Source organism: Patiria miniata, unplaced genomic scaffold (assembly GCF_015706575.1).
Source record: "Patiria miniata isolate m_02_andy unplaced genomic scaffold, ASM1570657v1 HiC_scaffold_5, whole genome shotgun sequence".
In the NCBI taxonomy this organism is placed as follows: domain Eukaryota; kingdom Metazoa; phylum Echinodermata; class Asteroidea; order Valvatida; family Asterinidae; genus Patiria; species Patiria miniata.
In genome coordinates this window covers 17,586,684-17,600,446 of record NW_024037072.1, presented here as the reverse complement: position 1 = coordinate 17,600,446, position 13,763 = coordinate 17,586,684, and the positions used below count along the sequence as shown (strand labels likewise).

General features: G+C 41.0%; 2 protein-coding genes across 5 annotated transcripts in view; both read right to left on the bottom strand.

Moving 5' to 3' along the window:
- Nucleotides 1-1,182, bottom strand: part of LOC119741145 (laminin subunit alpha-like) — a 62,138-nt gene extending 60,956 nt beyond the window's left edge. The window contains exon 1 of the mRNA XM_038216843.1: nucleotides 915-1,182. Within this exon, the coding sequence (XP_038072771.1) occupies nucleotides 915-983 (69 nt within the window). The 5' untranslated portion in view covers nucleotides 984-1,182. The remainder of the gene's footprint in view (nucleotides 1-914) is intronic.
- Nucleotides 1,183-3,819: 2,637 nt separating this feature from the next.
- On the bottom strand, nucleotides 3,820-10,338 carry LOC119741974. Of its 4 annotated transcripts, none has more exons than XM_038217948.1 (5): nucleotides 10,186-10,338; nucleotides 8,072-8,655; nucleotides 6,655-6,779; nucleotides 5,901-6,031; nucleotides 3,820-4,373 (listed from the first exon to the last, which is right to left on the bottom strand). In XM_038217948.1, exons 2-5 carry the CDS (start codon nucleotides 8,551-8,553, stop codon nucleotides 4,158-4,160), a joined length of 954 nt encoding a protein of 317 aa, XP_038073876.1. In that variant the 5' UTR covers nucleotides 8,554-8,655; nucleotides 10,186-10,338; the 3' UTR covers nucleotides 3,820-4,157. The 4 variants fall into 4 exon arrangements, with proteins under 4 accessions (XP_038073876.1, XP_038073878.1, XP_038073874.1 ...); XM_038217950.1 differs by having other exon boundaries at nucleotides 10,190-10,338; XM_038217946.1 differs by having other exon boundaries at nucleotides 10,207-10,338.
- Between the last annotated feature and the right edge of the window lie 3,425 nt (nucleotides 10,339-13,763).

The following is a 13,763-nucleotide window of genomic DNA, read 5'->3' as shown; positions in this document are numbered from 1 at the left end:
AAAGTAGTGTGTGATTCTCAAACAAAAAGAACAGAACTACGGTTTATGCTTGGCATTGTAAAAAAAGTAGCCCCATGGTTTGGTTTATGGTTATGGAATACAATGTATGTATCTTGAACATGTTGAAAATGGCTCTAAAATGGCAGTGGATATTTAGCCGGATCTTGGGACTTAGACCCTTTTTACCATGACAAATCTTAGTCTGGTTCTACGCCAACATTGTCGTTGTTACTTCGTATCCACAAGATACAATTTCGGACTTATTTCCCTTAAAAAAAATCATCCAGAGCCACGAATCAGAAAAAGATACTCTGCAAATAAACGTAGGAATCCATTTAAAATAATAAAACTAGAATATTATTATTATTTGCGTTAGAAAACAAAAACAACGGAAATTTCGAGTGAGCGCAACAGATGTCATGGGGGTTATCGAATCCAGGATCCCTCACTCATCGATGGTCGTCCAATCTGCTACAAAAGCTGCTCAAATGATGGTGGTATTTTAAAACATTACAATGATGTAGGCATACTCGTCTAGGTGTCAAAGAGGGCACTGTAAGATCTCTCCGGCTTAATATCGTTTACTAATTTAAACTGAGAAAGCTGTATCCGGCATAATATATCCACTAATCACTATCCTCTAAAAAAAACTTTGAATTAATTTTTCTGAAGAACTGCAATTGCAAACACATAACTTAACACAAATCCTTTTTAAAATATAAAATATTTGAATGGTTTAAACTTATGTTCAAATATTACATGTATTAATAGCTGAAGTTACCCAGCCCTAAATTTTATCATTGGGTTGTCATTTAATTTAGGGCTGGGTAACTCCAGCTAATGTATTAAGGTGAAATATATTTTGGATTACAGCGCCCCGCAATCGGCGACAAAAAAAAAGAACATCCACGCACCTGTTGAAGAACACACAAACAGACGAAGGTAGATGCCCAGAATATGCCACTTTTGCCCATTTTGGTCATGCTCCCGCAGCTTTTGTTCTATATCATCGGGTTTATTCCACCACCAGAAATGCAGAAATATACAAAAGTTCGTCTGGTCGGCTCAATTGAAGTCAAAATCTCATATTATTCGCCTACAAAAAAGTACAATAAAGCCAACGGTCGTCGCATTCCTCCAAATGGCTCGGAATGACTTTCCCCTGGCGCTGTGTACACACGTCTTGTATGAAGCTAATTTGCATACGAAAGTGATTGATAGCAGGTGATTGACAGAACACAACAAGCGGTTTCCTGATCATTTCAGTGATTACCCAATGAGTTAAGCTTTCCAAGAAGAACATCGTCATTAGTTGATGAGATAAACTTGGAAGAAAAGACCATTTTCAGCTGAACTTTTGCTGAAAGGAAGGAATTTTTGTGACGTCAACAGAGGGCGCTGCGCAATTTCAATGGTGAATTTCCCGGCGAACGGACCGCCCAAGTGACGCGTCGCTATGCCAACTGACACTGTTAAAGTTATACACTTGCCATTTTCGTCACCTTTGTTTTATGACAACATATAAGAAAAGTGACATTTGAGTAATGTGACAGAAACCATAATGACGTGGTTGTCAAATGTAATATTGTTAAAGTTGCCCATCTCGTTGTGTTTTCGAGTTCCAATCAAAGAAAAAAATGTCAGCCAATCATTCGAATTTTTGGAGGAAATCACGTGGGTAGATTTTCCATTTGATGTCTCATTCAAAAGTGAATAACTTTTCATTGTTAGGAAAATAGCAATTGAAAAAAAAAATCTGTTTTCGGGGTGAAACCAAAAAAATAGAGCATGGGCATCGCATTTTAAAATATATTTTGTAATGTTTCTAGTAGAAAGAACCAATTTCTTCCACGGAAAAAAATTAATAACTTTATTTCTGATGTGCAAAAATGGCTGGGAAAAAAACCCTCACAAGGATGTGCAAGGAAAACATTAAGAAATGAAACTTCAGAAACGACTAATTGATATAAATGAATTTTATTCATTTATTGTTTAATCAATAAGGTCTACAGAGATCAATTGTACACCGATTGAATTAATGGAATAAATGAAAAAGAGTTATCTCACAGATTACTTTGCATTAAATGAATGCAGTTACAATATTCTAAAATAAATTTCTCTTACAAGACCAATTAGGATCTGAAAGAATATTTCAGATTAAATTATAAGTCAACTCATGTCTTGAGAATTGCAATACAACAGAGAGAAAGTCAGACTTTTATCTTAAATTTTATTGATTTCTTTTTCATTTAAAAAAGTATTAGAATATATACCAGTTGAGTAGTCAATGAAAAGAGAAGTATCATTGGATTGAAAAGTTGGGTTGTTTGAAAAGTGAAAGACTGAAATGTGTGGATTTTCTGTTGGAAACTATAAATTGCTTTCAGTAATTGAAGTGATCCTGATCGCTGCAGCTGTGCATGTCCTTTATAGAAATGAATATGAGTATGACTAATAGTAAATAGAAAATCAACTGATCAATACAGTCGAGCACAATTATTTGGGTTGGGACGAGGAGTCGAGGACACGGTTATCACAAGCATATTAATCGTCAGTCCCGACCAAAACATGCACATTTATTCTATGGGAGAAAATTGTTTTAATACGAGAAGCATTAACACGAGAAGATAGTTACAACGAGGATTTTTTGGCGACCCGGTTGAATACAAAATGTCATTTTCAACATCTTTAAAGGGAATATACAACATTTGCAAATATAAAAAATTAAACTACCAAATTTTTACGAAATACCTTACTACTGTGTTGGTAAATGCCAGTCTAAAGCATCCTTTAAAATCATGGCACCTGGTGTGAAGTCATTTTCAAGAAAAGTGGTATTTTTGTATAAATTTCCAACGATGGTCGGCCGACCATCATTGGAAAAACCCAACTATTTTTTAACTGCTGCTCTAAATTTACCATTTTTTTTTTACAGTCCAAATTTTGTTTGCTATTGGTTACCTGTTCATGAACGGATGCAAGCCAGCTAGACTGGTTCCCTTACCATACAATTTTCCAGCATCTATAAATTGATACATTTCATAATAGTGGAGTCAGGGAACCAGACTACTTGAACCTTTTTTTGGTTTTCCTTGGTTTTTCCAGCATTTTCGAACACAAAACTTCAAACATGTGAGTATAACAATATTTTGATCTATTATACTAACACCTCAACTACTTCATTTCCGAAAATTACAGCAAAAGTCAATGATGTACATTCCCTTTAAGACAAGAATGTTTTTAAAACCCCTTCCTTAATCCCAACCCAGAAGAAAGATGCCTGCCCAGTTCATGTAATTGTCATGCTAACGTTAATCGGCTCGTTCATCCGCACTGTGGTTTAAACATAAACTACCTGGTAGCTGTGTTAGTCCGTGGGACGAGAGGCTGAAAATGCTTTAGTTTTAGAGATAGGCGATCTGGTTCGTTGAATTTTATCAAGCTTTCCAGACATGTAGATTAGGCCAAAAAAAACAAGTCTCCGGTTTCTGGTATGCGCGCGCGTCGCCGTAGCCATGCGCGTTTGCAAAATGAAAAAGTTTTTTTTTTCAATGAAAGATGATGTCTCAAAACCCCCAAACTCACTGGTTTGACTGGAATCCTGCTGCTGCACAATTTTAATGTGTTTTTAGATTGGGTTATGGTCGAGAATAAGCTTTATGTGGCCTCTCTGGACTCCCATATATTTGCACTAAGTTTAGTCGGGCACCATTTGCAGTCATCAGCCGACATTTGAAGCAAAAAAAATCAGGTAAGTAAAAAAAAAAAGCCGCGTCGCCGCACCACTTTTTAGGCAAGCTCCATACCACAAACCGGAGATTTTTTTTTTTGGCCTTATGGTATACCCTATTGAAAAAACTTTGTTCCTGCATCCACAGTTTGTGTACATTTTCAACAGAAACCACTCACACGTGCAAGGCGCCCAGTTGGGGCGTCATGGATGAATGGGCATGTCATCGCTATGCATAATATGAGGTACTGGATATTACAAGGCTTTTGGGTTTTTTGGTCTGCTGGAGCTCGTATTAATAGTGCTGGACTGTAATTACAAATCACTACAAAAAACTAAATAAAAAGACGTATTTCAGTAACAAGGTTAATTTGATAAATGCAAAAAAACTTCCTAACTTGTTCCTTTCCCAGTTTCAACAGTAATATTATTTTCTTAGAAATGAGGCCACCATCATTCCATAGTAGCTGGGATGATAGTTTCCATAAACTTTGGGCATCCAGTTATCTAGCGATGCCTCTTTCATCAATCCATGCAGCATGACAAGTCCTGTGTACCCACAGGACAGGGCCTTGTTGACATACTGGGCAGCTGTAGACACCAGCGCAGCTTCATCTAAGGTGGAGGCCCATAAACTGCAGGCCTGATTGAAGGAGGGATACATACACCACAAAAGGGAAAAGGAGGAAAGTGTTAGGTTGAATATGCTCCCTACATCATATATCCTCCTCATGCCAAGTTTGATTGTGTTCACCTTTGATTTTTGAGACAACTGTGCTTCCTGTGCAGATTATGTGATGCACAATGGTTAAACAAGGATGTTCCCAGAATCAAATAAACTGGCATTCAACCAATACAAAAATGCAAAGAATTATAAGTATAACTCATACAATGTAGGTCAGTCACAAAGTCAAAATGTCTAATGGTTCACAAGACTTATGGGTAACATAAAAGTAAAAGTCAAAAATTAAACAAACAAATAATGGAGGCAGAATGTGCCTGGTTTTTCCAACATCCGGCCCAGAATTTGAATTTGACATCTAAAACCGCTCCTACATTTGTCCTATGGGACATTTCTACAATGAAGCATTTGATGCTAGGGTTGATGGACTTGACCTCATGCAAGTTTTTTGTTTCAAGTTAAACATACAATACGGGTATAACAACTCTACACAAAACTAGTTTTTAGACTTGTGGCCACTGATCTCTATGTAAAGACTGGATAGCTAATAAAGAGCCGCACAATGTACGAATTTGACGCCATATTGGTGAGACCGGCTGGTGATCTTCAAAGGACAAGTTGCCGTCTTTATAGACAGCATGATTTTTTTTGTAACGTCGCGGTTCACTTGACTTATATTTTGGCCACCACCACTGACCAACTGACCAAGGTTTAATACAATTTTTCTAACGTCGTGGTTACTTTTATAATGCCGCAAATCACTTTTTCGGCGTTTTTGAAATAATAATCACTACGGAAATGTGTCCTTTTTAGAACATCATGTGTACGTGACCAAAATGCGCGTCAACTGTTGATACAACGCGCGTGTATTTACGCGTAGAATGTTCGTATATACGCGGTCATCTTCGTGAGACCGGGGGCGAATTGGTCAATATGCAAAGTCTACTGTGTGAATGATGTATGGATATCCGCTATCCAGTCTTTATATAGAGATCAGTGCTTGTGGCACCCAGGAATTCGAACCTGATGATGAGTCATGTTCAGATCTAGATGAATTGGAAGGCGACTGCCTTCCAATTCATCTAGAGAGGATTTAGCTTTCAGGAATGGGGGATGCGGTTTGATATAAAGGAGGGGTTGAGTTTAAGATTCCGGAAATATTGTGAAATTTAAGATGCTTTCTCGTGCATTCTAAAGCGATTTGAGAATAAATTTAGGAACTTGACAATTTCACTTATTATTTTTGACCCCATTCTACTAATATAACATGAGGGGCAGGGTTGCAACCCCCCCCCCCCCCGAACCTCCTCGGCCACACCTTTAGATCCGCTACAGGCTTTGATGAGTGTTGTACCAATAAAGGGTAGAAAGATTGTGGTGAGCAGGAAGGAGAGATGGAGGAGTTGGTATGGGGAGGTGGGAGGCGGTGGGAAGGGGTATTCAAAATGGATTTATAAAGTTTACTAGGCAAGACGTTGTTGATCTTACTTGGTCAAACGGCTCAGCAGCTGTTGAATATCCATACGGACCATTTTTATCATGCGTATGGGCGAGATCAGCACTGATGAGGACTACAATGCGTTTTTGTAACAAGAGGAGCTGATCATGAAGTACTGCTCCTGAAATACATAGAAAACATGTTGTTTAAGAGTTTTATTCACACATATAGTAAAGTTAAGGTACAGGTGGCAGCAGGATAGCCATGGCCACGGAGCATCAAACTCGCCCTCAGGGGTTGTGGTGGGCATGTCCTTGGGCAAGACGATTTGTGACCAAATGCTTCTCCCCACCAAGGAGTAAATGGATACCTGTGAGTTCAGAGACGGTTCCTGTGGTCGATTTCAGCTGGTTTCTACCAAAATGGCGGCATCTGTCTGTATACTCCTGGGAGCTGAGATCATCTTTAGAAAGTTTTTGGTCCCAATGAGTAGGGATAATACTGATGTGGCGCCTGGAGCATGAATTCTGCTGTACTTAATAAATACGTGTTATTTGTGTGTGCTATATATGGAAAATGTTAACTCATCAGGCTCCCCTTCCCTCTGAAAATGAAGATATCAAAAACAAAAATCAACAAAATCAATCCCTGGAATCCACTTGTAAATGAATGAGTGTTGGTGAACAACGGTTGCTGGTAGCAAAAGGCGGGAGGACCAAAATTCATTCATACCCTCAAATCCCACATTCAATTGCCAAAATAGGAAAGATGACAATATACCATCATGAGCCAAAACGTTCTTACCAAGATGCAGTAATTCTGGAATCATCTGGACACTGTCATTGTAGCGTCGGCTAGGCTGAGAGATGACAGCTACTTTCATTGTCTCTAGGCTCCGGACAAAGGAGAGTGGGATCACTTCACCCCATCTGTTGAACATTTCAAAATTCAGAAAGTACATTTCAGTCCCTTACACACATTCACCTATGTAGAAACTGCCAAGTATGAGATAAATAAGGCTTTGTCCCAATAAGTGGGCTACGGCCAGCAGTAGCTTTAGTCACTTCTGCTGATTAGTGTTGAGCAGGCTTTCGAAATCGGCTTTCGATCATGCTTGTTCGCAATCTGCTGTCGTTCTGGCTGCTCTGCTTCCTCTGCTGCGTATATTGATGATTGCAAGAATCGTCCTACGGCTAGAGTAGGAAGTGGGGCCAGTACCAGACAAAAAAAACCCACTCTCCCACCAGACAAAACCCTCAGGGGAGGGGCAGGTACCAGACCAAAAACCCCACTCTCCCACCAGACAAAACCCCCAGGGGAGGGGGAGAACAGCAATCATGACTACTATTTGTAACAAAAGGTTGTCTGAATACTAAATCAAAATTACCATTTCATAAAAATGATGAAAATATATATGCCACTATATCCTCACTCTCCCACCGGTACTTCTGGAATATCCTCATTTTCTTGCTGCCGCCGTGGCTCATAACGATTTTTAATTTTTTTATAGATTTCTTTGTAATTTGCAGCTTTTTTTTTTTGGGTACTGGAGGCTGCTCATCTTCAGGTTCATGTACTTCTAAAGTGGTGGTGGATTACGAAAATAGTTCTTTACGGTTTCAGCGGCTTCATTAAAAGAAGGAGTCGCTATCAGTTTGTTTGCCTGTACCACTACCTGCAAGCATTGAACGAATCCCACAGCACACCAGTCGCTGAACGAGGAAATGATTCCGTTAGCCTCGTTTAGACCCTCCTCAACGTGAGTTATGTCAATGGTCTGCCTTGGAATCTCCATAGTGTTTCTAAAAAAAAAAAACCCCAAAAAACAGAGAACGAAAAAATAATAAATATAGTGGCATATATATTTTCATCATTTTTATGAAATGGTAATTTTGATTTAGTATTCAGACAACCTTTTGTTACAAATAGTAGTCATGATTGCTGTTCTCCCCCTCCCCTGGGGGTTTTGTCTGGTGGGAGAGTGGGGTTTTTGTTCTGGCACCTGCCCCTCCCCTGAGGGTTTTGTCTGGTGGGAGAGTGGGTTTTTTGGTCTGGTACCGGCCCCACTTCCTACTGCTAGACACTGGGCTACATCATCGTATTCGACGGGATAGGCCTCTAGACAAAGCCAAATAACTAAGTTGAGGCCTCAGGATGATGGGAAGGACTATTTAGGAAAATATGCCTAAAGAAAAAAAAGAAAATTTTTCCTGCATTTCACCTGAGTGGAAAAGGATCAGCTGCACCACCAGGTGGGCCAAAGGCACTCAGCCCACTGACGTGCTCTCCCAACTTGCCCAGCTCTCGAACAAGATCCTGGCTCGAAATACTGTCCAAATCAACAGCTAGTCTATACGGGCCGACGTAATTATCCGTGTCTGCAGATCCACGACCCTTGGGGTTCAGGTAAAACTGGAATTTTTCCAGATCGGCGATTCCGTGGGGCGTGCTGAGAAGAATCAAGTCTGGTTTCAGGCTTGAGATGATTTCGCCCACCGCTTGGGCTGCATCATGGATGAGCCACGCCTCTTGCCTTGCTGTTTGGTTGCTGGTGTTAAAGTGACTAGGGTCAAAAGCAATTCCCCCGTGAGGTAGAACAAAAGCACCGACTATCTCACCAGAACTCATCGCTAACGATTTGTTGAAAGCAATAGAGATAAGTGCATAAAACAGTACCGGTACTTGGAGAGAAATTGATGCCATTTCTGTGGATGGAATTATATCGAGAGTTCATCCCTCCTGCAGATTCTCCTGCTTATTCACTCATGTTGTTGATTGTCAAAATGAGAATTTGTCCATGATTGTCTGCAAAGAAATAATCAAAGAGATATAATTATTATAAGCATAAGTAAACACAGTCCACACAACCCTTTACCCTTTAGGACTAGCTTGAGTAACTCCAGCTCACATGCTCATCAGGAATTTGACATCGAACATGACAACTTCCTGACGAGCATGTCAGTTCGAGTCACTCAAGCTTCATTAGCACAAGCTTTTTCTGAATCCAACCTTTGGCCAATACATTGCCCAAACCAATTAGTCTATATTCTCACAGGAAATTTAATAATTCATCTGATCTTAATTAAGGAAAATTTTACTGTCGTACCCCCACCATTACTGGTCTGAGTATCACCCGTTATCCACGGAGCCATCTCCTGTCTAACGTCTGATATGTCAAAGCATGCAGATTTATGCAAGCCGCGCGCCAGCCAATCAGAGTCGACTTACTAAATCGTGACGTCATTTCATCCCAAAATCAGGATTAACGCTGTGATTGGTCAATTCGTATGCGACGTTTTGTAATACAACAACAGCCGGGAGCGCATTTGCGTAACATGTTACCGAGCGCCGCGCGCCGTGATTGGTCAATTCGAATGCAGTGTTTTGCAATACGACAACAAATATACATCTGAAAAAGGCAGCACTTTCTGATTAGCCTATAAAGAGGGCGAGTATGCTTCTAAAGCAAAACAAACCCTACAAACTAAGCCTAAATGCGAAAATCAAAATTTGGCAAAGTGCGACACGTTTTTGTACATGTGGATGTGTGGCCTTTGTTTACGGAGGCAGTCCAGTAAATAGGCCACATTTATGGGGCTACTGTCTGATAAGCTTAAAGCTATAGTCCATCATTTGCAGCCATCCGAAAAGTAACTGGCGTAATCATTGTTGAAAAACAAACTTGGTTGAAAGATAGTAAAGAAACTAAACTCCCTGTGAAATTATTCCTTCTGGGAAGCTGTCATTTTGAAGTAATCAACGAAAGAAGGCATTTCCAACGGTGATTCTTAAGAAGCACCGTAGGAAAATTTAAATTAGTAGGTCGTTTTGTTATTCAGCGCAGCGCGCACAAGTATTGGAACGACGCACACGCGTGCGCAGTTGTTATAATTCGTCGGATCAGTGCGCTACGTCGCGTATGGCTGCAATTCAAAACAATTCAAAACATGATTCAGTAACTTTTGTTTTGAAATTGAGATCTTAGAATGCTGTTTTTCTCGATATGTACAGCTGAAGCTTAGCTGAAACTTCATCAGGTTAGTTGTTCAGTATCCTTCATTAGATTTTGAACCCGTTTGTTGCTTCAAACGAACAAAATGCACAAATTACAAATGATGGACTATAGCTTTAAGCTTTGTGCACAGGGTGTCAAGTGATGTCCCGGTAATTGGTATGGAACTCTAAGTACCAACAATCCTTTCGAGTACACCTCGCCAATCGATCTATGACCATGGGCTACGGAGTCACGGTTGATTGCCCTCAATCCAACCGCGGCCAGATATTTTAGGGGTGTATTTTCCGAGTGGCGGGGTATTCTGCAATTACTCCATTTACAAACTTCATTTGGCGATGTACCATGTTTGTCTCCTGGATGATATCGACAAACAGGGCTTCCTCCCGGAGCTTGCGAGCAAGTGCATACTTCCGTACGGTACTTCCGGGGACCGGGAATGTCGGCCGTGAAGAGCGCCACCTATTGCCCATAATCGTCCGGCTATGATTGATTAGAAGCCGTTGTAATGCGCCTTTCAAATGTTTTGCGCAGAAATTAATGTCAGCAATCCGTATTCTGGAGACTTGAAACGGTCCGACTCCCATGCCACATCAAGTCTGTTTTCGGCTCATTTCCCCTGGCATTCCTAATCTTTCAATAACTCTTTCCTGTTTTTATTCTTTTCTCAATTGTCTTATTGTAGTTTCTTTCCCTCCATCCCCTTCTCCAGCCCTATAGTTCCCCTTTGGATCATGATCAACTTCCCATCTTGAGATCCGCTATATTTCCATTTTCAAGGTATTATAGGCCTACGGTTTCATCCCCCGTTTTCCCAAATGCAATTCTCATCTCCATTCCCATCCAACTAAATTCCACATTCCAAACTTATTCCACTGCCGACATTTGTAGAAGAGACACTCATAGAACAAGATATGTCATTCTATTTTTAACACATCTCCAGCCAGAGGCGCAACTATATTGAAAGTGGCCGGAAGGAATCGGAAAACTTCTTGCCGCAGTCTGTGCCACTTGGCTTCTACTACTATTACTAAATAAAAAGGAACTGCTTTCCGTTGACTTCGACAGCCTGATCTTTGTCGAACTGAAGAACTTCATCTTCAGCCGTTCGCAGATGTCACTAATTACGACTAGTAGGCTACTATGCCGCGTTCGCATTGTACCTCAGTAATTTTGCAAAAAGTTACAGCGAGTGATTGTTGACATTAATTTTGTTCCAGTTATTCTACTATGCACCGCACTTGGACTTATTTCTCATTAATTTTCATTAATGAGTAAAACTAGCAATGTAATTCCGTCCACGACGTACCCAGTTGGCCCTAGCTGTAAAACTTACCGCTGCGGACCGTAAAACTTACAATCGACAGTCGACACTTGACAATTTGGGGAGTTTAACGGCTGTCCGCACACAAGCTGACAACAGTCTCCGTTAGTTTGACCCCAAAGTCACATGCGAACACATAATGCTAAACACCTAATTAAGGAGGTAAACGAATACAAACTCAGTTATGTAATTGATAATCATAATATCAATTTTAATCTGACAACATTCCCCGAATTTTCTTTGCCAGGTATCATCTCCATAGCAATCACATGAAATATGTGGCATGAGTTTAAAACAAATGAAGCCACTTTAACATTAAGTGCATGCCAAATCAGCAAGTTTAGAGATATCCCCTGTGGCCACGCACTTTATTCTACGAAGTAACATGGAGTATTGAGAAACGTCATCCACTGGCGTAGCACGGGCATTTTCATTGGGGGTAAAAACTTATTGAAAAGGGCACTTGCACATCCGTGCTACAATGTATGGGGGGGGGGGGGCCTGGGGGGCCTGGGGGGCCTGGGGGGCCTGGGGGGCCTGGGGGGCCTGGGGGGCCTGGGGGGCCTGGGGGGCCTGGGGGGCCCTTTGGTTCCTTTGAGACCTTGAAAGGTTAAATATTACAACATTATCTCTATGAAAACATTCCATCGCTATTGTGACGACGGGATGATTCGAACCAGGGAACTTCGTATCCATAGCTTATTACGCTATCCACTAGGCTACTGTGTGGTAGCTCGACAACGACCGTACTTTAAAGTGCTTTAAAGGTAACTGGTTGACTAAATAACAACAATGCTCTTCATCATTGTTCAGTTTCATGAATAAACATACTCAGGGCCCAGTCGAAACTATTGAATTATTCATGACTTTGGAGCATCCCGCCTACGGAAAAGAAATTCGCGCGCGGCATCCTGCTAGTATGTAAATGATACAAGGACTTTTTAAAAAGTGTGTTAAAAAAGTAATAGAATACTTCGCAGTACCACCAACGAATGCACAATGTTAATTAGGCATACACCGGTGTCACTAACTTCAATTCCAAGCAAGATCTTAGAACACATCATGGCGATCGTGAAGTGTAGGGCCCCTGTTTTGTTTTGATCAAATTAGAGTCAAAAATATTTTTTATTGCTCAAAAATCACCTTTACAATCAAAAGCAGACTTTTCTCAATTCTAATGACACCCGTTTGGCAATTTTGAACAGATTCTTGGGGTAGAAATCACGATTTTCCTGCGCGGTTTGTGCCTTGCGATTCAGCGCGCCGTGCGTGCTCACGGTACATCGCGCGGTGATCGCCATCTTTGTTTTCGGGTCGCGTGTTGTCGCCGCGCTGCCATCGTCATTTCGTCACCGTTTTCACGAAGAGCCACATAATTATGTGGACTTTGAAGAAAAAGCGTTTTCGAGATAATCGCAAAAGAAGTTTCTCATATTTTAAAACTGCAAAAAATACCACTTTGCAACAACTTTGTGCAGCAAGGAAACCATCACACGATTCTACGAGAGCTGAATTTTTACATGAGCCCAGTAATAAGACTTAATATAGCAGTTAATTAGTGAAAATTAATTAGCAAAGATATGTGGCTCTTCGTGAAAACGCAAATTCAGGTTTCCGACATATTGGCCCTTTCTGTTCAACGTGTATTTCCATAGGCGCGCGTGAGCACGCGCGCGCAGCTGAAAATGTAACAAAGATATGTGGCTCTTCGTGAAAACGCAAATCTCATTTGACCTTCTTTTACGTATTTCCGTGCATTGGGTTTTGTACGCGTTCAAAGGGCCAAAATGTATGTGGCTCTTCGTGAAAACTCAAAATGCATTTATCGAGATTTCTGCCCCTTGCAACATTAATGTTACTTGGAAATTAATGATGTTTTGCTTACAGAAACATGTCAACATGGTTAAGTACATTGTTTTAAAGCAAAATATTGACATATGTGGCTCTTCGTGAAACGGTGACGATTTTACCCCCAAATTCCCCTCAAAAACTAAAAACCCTGCCCTCTATCTATGACATACCTGTTTATTGAGAATGTCGCCAACTAGTTTGGTAGGTCCAATAATTTTAAAGTGGATTTTGTTTCCTTATAGGAACCGGGCCCTACACTTCACGATCGCCCACATCATTCACCGTCACATCATGGACCACATGGACAAATACTAAGTTCTCTCACATCATCAACATGGCTTCCGTCATGGCAGATCATGTGACACTCAACTCGCAGGTCTGACCGATGACATTGCTAAGATCCGGGACAACAAAAGCTAGGCAGACCTGATCATATTGGATTTTAGCAAGGCCTTCGATACGGTCCCTCATCAAAGACTGCTAGGCAAGTTGGAGCACGTTGGCATCAAGAACAGCCTACTTAAATGGTGGCACCTTCCTCACCAACACATCAGTGACATCAGTGCGTACAAGTTGAGGGGGAGACGTCACCAGAATCTCCAGTTACATCAGGAGTGCCCCAGGGGACCGTACTGGGGCCACTGCTCTTCCTATTGTAACGGACAGTCTATGCACACTTTTGTTGTCATTGCTTTCTAGCACTAGTGCTCCGGCGGAGGGGCTCCG